Raw genomic sequence first — 5,079 nt, 5'->3', positions numbered from 1 at the left:
ATGTATATGTCTTTATCCCGTCAGTCCCGCCCCGCTAAGTGTTGTTTTATTGGTATAGTTTATGAACTAGCAGAACTTACCCGACCCCCGCTACATATACAACAACCAAACTTTCCCTTGTCGCTATACAGTCCCAATATTCCTCATGTTCAATTGCCTTGTCGCTAAACGTGTCTAGGGTGATCCGAAAAGTCTTGTCGCTAAACGTAACGGGGGGAGGGGGTCTGTAATGTGTTTTCTAATTGTCGCTAAAGTATCCCACTATACTACTTTCTTGTTTCTAAAGGTTTAAATAAAAAATAAAAGAAACACATGTAAAAATTAATATTTAATTACCAGATTACAGTATTGACCTTGATTTATCAAATACTTGTATTTGCGTTGATATCTAGAAATGAAACACTGTAAGAAAACGGGGTGGGGTGGGGGTGGAGCATCATCCGACGTGGCTCATTTTTCATTGGGGATTTAAATTCGTGGTTCGGGGCAACAACGAAAATTTTACAAATTGTTCCACCCCCATCCCCACAATATTGATGATACCATCCACCACCCGACCCCAGCCATGAAAAGTGATGATACAACAGCATTCAATAAGACGTTATTTCGCCGAACTGAACCAACTCTGTATCTAGTGACATTCGGTTCCGTCGAAGCTCAATGAATGTAGATACCTTAGTATCATCATTAGTATTCGACATATTTTCTAGTAGACCAGTCTTTACATTTATTGTTATCCTGGAGGCATAATGACTTTAAATTCATTTCGAATGTAATCAAACTCGGATGTCTAAGTTGTCTTGAAAGTTTTGATGTTGTTGTTTTAACAAAATCTCCTTGAAATGATAGTCTGGCTATTCAAACAAGGGATGATTGCATTTAAGTTCAAATCTATTTCATTACAATAAAAGCAATATTTACAATATGCATGGCAATAAAACAACATAACTGCTTCATAAGTAAACACACATTATGTATATTATTTTTATCTAATCCGTTTATGCATGTAAGCTTACACACGATGAAAAGCCAATAAGGAATATAAAACGAGATGTAAACCTAGATAACTGTAGTCCAAGGTGTTTGTGTATGTTGCTGTCCTTTTGGTACAGAATATCTCTTGCAAATATTCACCCACTACTGGTATCATGAAGCGTATTATCATAAAGGATTATCTTTAACTACATTGAACTTTTTAACGCTACTATACCCATTTTTGTGGATTGTAATATAACTATTTTCTTTGTTGAGATATGTGTATATGGATTGTAATATAACCATTTTCTTTGTTGAGATATGTGTATATAGTTACAAAACGAAGCTTAGTTTCGTCTTATATATTGCAAGATTTCATAATTATATTATCTAATTTAAGACAACACTATTAATAACCAACATTGGGATGGTGATCAAATGAGCATATAGTCACAAAACCAGCTATGTAACCTCAACCAGATAGTCAGCACACACAGTCGGTCAGTGTAAATCTAAAAAAGAACTTACAATCCTAGCTGCAACATACTTATAGATGGGCATAAATGCATCAAAGGGGTGTATTTATACATCTTTTAAATAATTTGTAAAGAAATGTAGCCAGCTTTTATATAATGTTTCGTTCTCCGTTTAATTTGTTACGAAATTTGTGAATTTATTTGAAATAAGGTATACTTCACAAGCACCAACACAGATATGCTGTCATCACTATGTCATCTTAAATTTATGTACAAGTAGTACGGGTTCTCCATGCGGCGGGTCTTCTGCGAGAAAAAATTCATCACCACTAGAAGTGAAGCAGATAGCAACGGGCCAGATTGGAATTCCTAGGGAGACAGCTATATTAGATGTTGTGATTCCTGCGGAGAACAATTGTAGCAGAGATCCGTTTGGGGACACTTGATGAATGTTGCGAGACACCCTGCCAACAACATACAGATTGTCTTCCCTGTCCACCGCTACACCACTTGCACCATCCAGTGCATGGTGTTCATACTTGAATATTCGAGTGCCATCTACACTGTACGCGTACACTGCAGCTGTATCTTGGTTGCATGACACATAAACACGTGTCCTGCTATTATTCATTGCCAAATGACCGCAAAAATCTGTAGGACCAACCTCAGCAAACGATTTCTCCGATCCATCCATAGATACAATACAGTAATATAGAACTTTATTATCCCTACCGCCAATTACAAAGAACTGATCTCTAGACAGGGCGGCTATACCACTACAGTTCAGACTTGTTTTGATTTTCCTGCCCGCCTGTATCGATCTGTCCACCGTCAAAAGCTGAATCTTCTGCTCTGCAGGAAGTGTTACCGCCACCCGAGATCCCTCCACTACACATACATCCCAAGGCCACGAAGAAAGATTGTAATCTGCAAGGTGTTGATATGACGAGTCATAGAGTCTACATGAACAATTATGGCCATCCACAAGCATAATTTTATCATCTTGAAGACAGGTTATGCCAGTATATGAAGGATTATTTCCGTTCTGATAGTGTGCTTTAAACTCTCCAATTCTTTCTGGTTTGCAGTCTTTTAGAGGTTTAGATCTGATCCACTTCAGCGGCTGCTTATGTCCTTCTACAGTGTTATGTTGTTTTTGCAATGCAGGATGTCCTACTGCGGTTGCTTTTACTGTTTTCTCTATAGTGAGGGGCAAATGGGAAATTTTCAGACTGTGCTTCTTTCCAACAATATCAATTTTAGCTATAGAGGTCCCGCTACTGTTGGTCAATGACAGGAGGCGATCATCAAGACAAAGTTTGGTGTCAACGTGCCTGACTTCTGAATATTTCTCCTTCACAGCGGAGTCATAATAGACAAGTTGTTCCTCAGTTTTATGCAGAGTGGTCAAGGCCTGAAGAGGATTGCCATGTGCCAAAGAGGTTTCCAACAGATGAAGGGAATTTGTAATCGCAGAGCTGATGGATTCACATTGTTGATTTTCTTCATTTCGCATTAATGACTCATCTTTCAGTAAAGCATTTTTCTCCACCAAAAGTTTTGCTTTAACATTATCCAGCAAAGTGTTCAGTTTATTCCTGAGTTGCTCAATTTCATCGGGTATATTATTCATTTCAGCTTTAATCTTTAGGAGCGATTCTGCATTAAGTTTCTTAAATTGATCCAAATGGGACTTGAGATTTTTCAATCGGACTACAACTGTATTTGATTCCTTTTCCTTCATTAATCTCTCGGAATGGTCCTTTATTTGTAACATCTCATTGCAGCCTCTGTGACTCTTGTAGAAACATTCTGAGCAGCACATACAACTGTGGGATTTGCAGTAAAATTCGTATTCTTTACCAACATGCTCAGTGCATGTGACACTCACTGACAGGCTAATAGCTAATTTTAAATCAGTGAAGAGATTTTGTATATTTACAACAGCATGGTCTCTCGTTGCCTTGTTTTTCCTATGCATCTTCTCACATGGAAGGCAAAGGGGGTCATTACATACCGTGCAGTAAGTTGTAGGTCTAACAGATTTTCCTTCACACAAACACGATCCACAGCTGTTATCTACTTTCCTTTTTTCCGGTGGTAACACAGATAACACCACAGTATTGTATGGATAATATTCTGCCCATTTATCCACCGGAATATCAGGAAGTGGGGATGGTGTTTCCTTTCTGCACTCCGGGCAGCTGAAAGTTGCGCCCTTTTTCCCCTTAGGTACATTCTTCACAACGTAATTGTGTAGACAAGTTTGGCAGTAGGTATGGAGGCACGGCAAGGTCTTTGGTGCTGTATAGACATCAAGACAAATCGGACAACGTAATGTTTGGGCGTCCGTGAAGACAGGCGTCACTGTGTTTGCCATCGCAGAGGAACGTACAAGACTGACATCTCCTTGCGTTATCGTCCTTGTTAAATATCACATAACCGCCCAGGTAACTATCTTTATCTAGATAAGTCAGGCCTATAATTATATCATAATTTTTTTTTGCAGCTAGAAAGTCTAAGAGATTGAGAAATGTGCTAGTTGTGCTGGATATTTACTTATCCTTCCCACAATCGAAACCATACTATCCATTGGACTGCTAAAATTAAGAAAAATACTAGTACGACAGGAAATTTTTACTTTCGAGCTCTGTGGATAGGCTATTTTGTTTTTCTTTGCTTTACCAACACTTTTAGCAAATATATAACTTAATAGACAAATAAACATAGAGACAGATATATAGACATAGGCCATGATAGGTATTAAATGAATATAGGTATGTATTTATGCGTGTAAGGTATGTATGTATGTATGTATGTATGGCAAGGTCTTTGGTGCTGTATAGACATCAAGACAAATCGGACAACGTAATTCTTCAGCGTCCGTGAAGACAGGCGTCACAGTGTTTGTCATCGCATAGGAACGTACAAGACTGACATCTCCTTGCGTTATCGTTAGATAAATTTGTAGATTACCTGTGAAGATAGGAAGGTAGTTTATGAAGTATAAAATTTTAGAAAATCACTTCTTGACTGAACCAATATCTTTGTATAATATTAATACTAATACTAATAATCTCCTCTTCCTCCTCTTTCTTTTTCTTATTACTTTTAAATCGCTGTAATGGCATAAGATGTTAGAGCGTCCGATAATGTGACAGTGTTGGACATAATACCCAAGAGCTAGACATCACTATATGCTGCCACATTGCAGACATCGTAGTCATATTACTAAAAACTGTTAGAGCATCCGATAATGTGATAGGGTTGGACATAATGCACCAGTGCTAGACATCACTATATGCTGCCACATTGCAGACATCGTAGTGATATTACTGAAAACTGTTAGAGCGTCCGATAAGGTGACAGGGTCGGACATAATGCCCCAGTGCTAGACACCACTATATGCTGCCACATTGCATGCATTTAGTTAAATTTTGCAAACCACTAATATTAATTACGCGGAAATTGACAACCATTTCTATGTAATCTGATTAGATTATATTTATTCAAAGCTCTCAGCGCAAGCAGGCAATGATCAAGAGAATGTAGTGTTAGTTGTCAAAAAAAGAAGAAATGGAACGAATGTTCCTAGAAATAAATAATCATCATAGGCAAATTGATAATG

The 5,079-nt window shown here is 37.9% G+C and overlaps 1 protein-coding gene across 1 annotated transcript; it reads right to left on the bottom strand.

Annotated features, from left to right (window-relative positions):
* Positions 1 to 353: 353 nt before the first annotated feature.
* LOC149790810 (uncharacterized) lies at positions 354 to 3,857 on the bottom strand. Its single transcript, XM_089972869.1, has one exon. The coding sequence runs from the start codon at positions 3,829 to 3,831 to the stop codon at positions 1,702 to 1,704; it is 2,130 nt and encodes a 709-aa protein (XP_089828995.1). The 5' UTR covers positions 3,832 to 3,857; the 3' UTR covers positions 354 to 1,701.
* Positions 3,858 to 5,079: the final 1,222 nt, after the last annotated feature.

Source organism: Sinohyriopsis cumingii, chromosome 10, assembly GCF_028554795.1.
Source record: "Sinohyriopsis cumingii isolate HCF-2022 chromosome 10, ASM2855479v2, whole genome shotgun sequence".
NCBI lineage: Eukaryota > Metazoa > Mollusca > Bivalvia > Unionida > Unionidae > Sinohyriopsis > Sinohyriopsis cumingii.
Note: the sequence above shows the minus strand (reverse complement) of the source record. Positions and strands in the feature narration are given on the sequence as shown.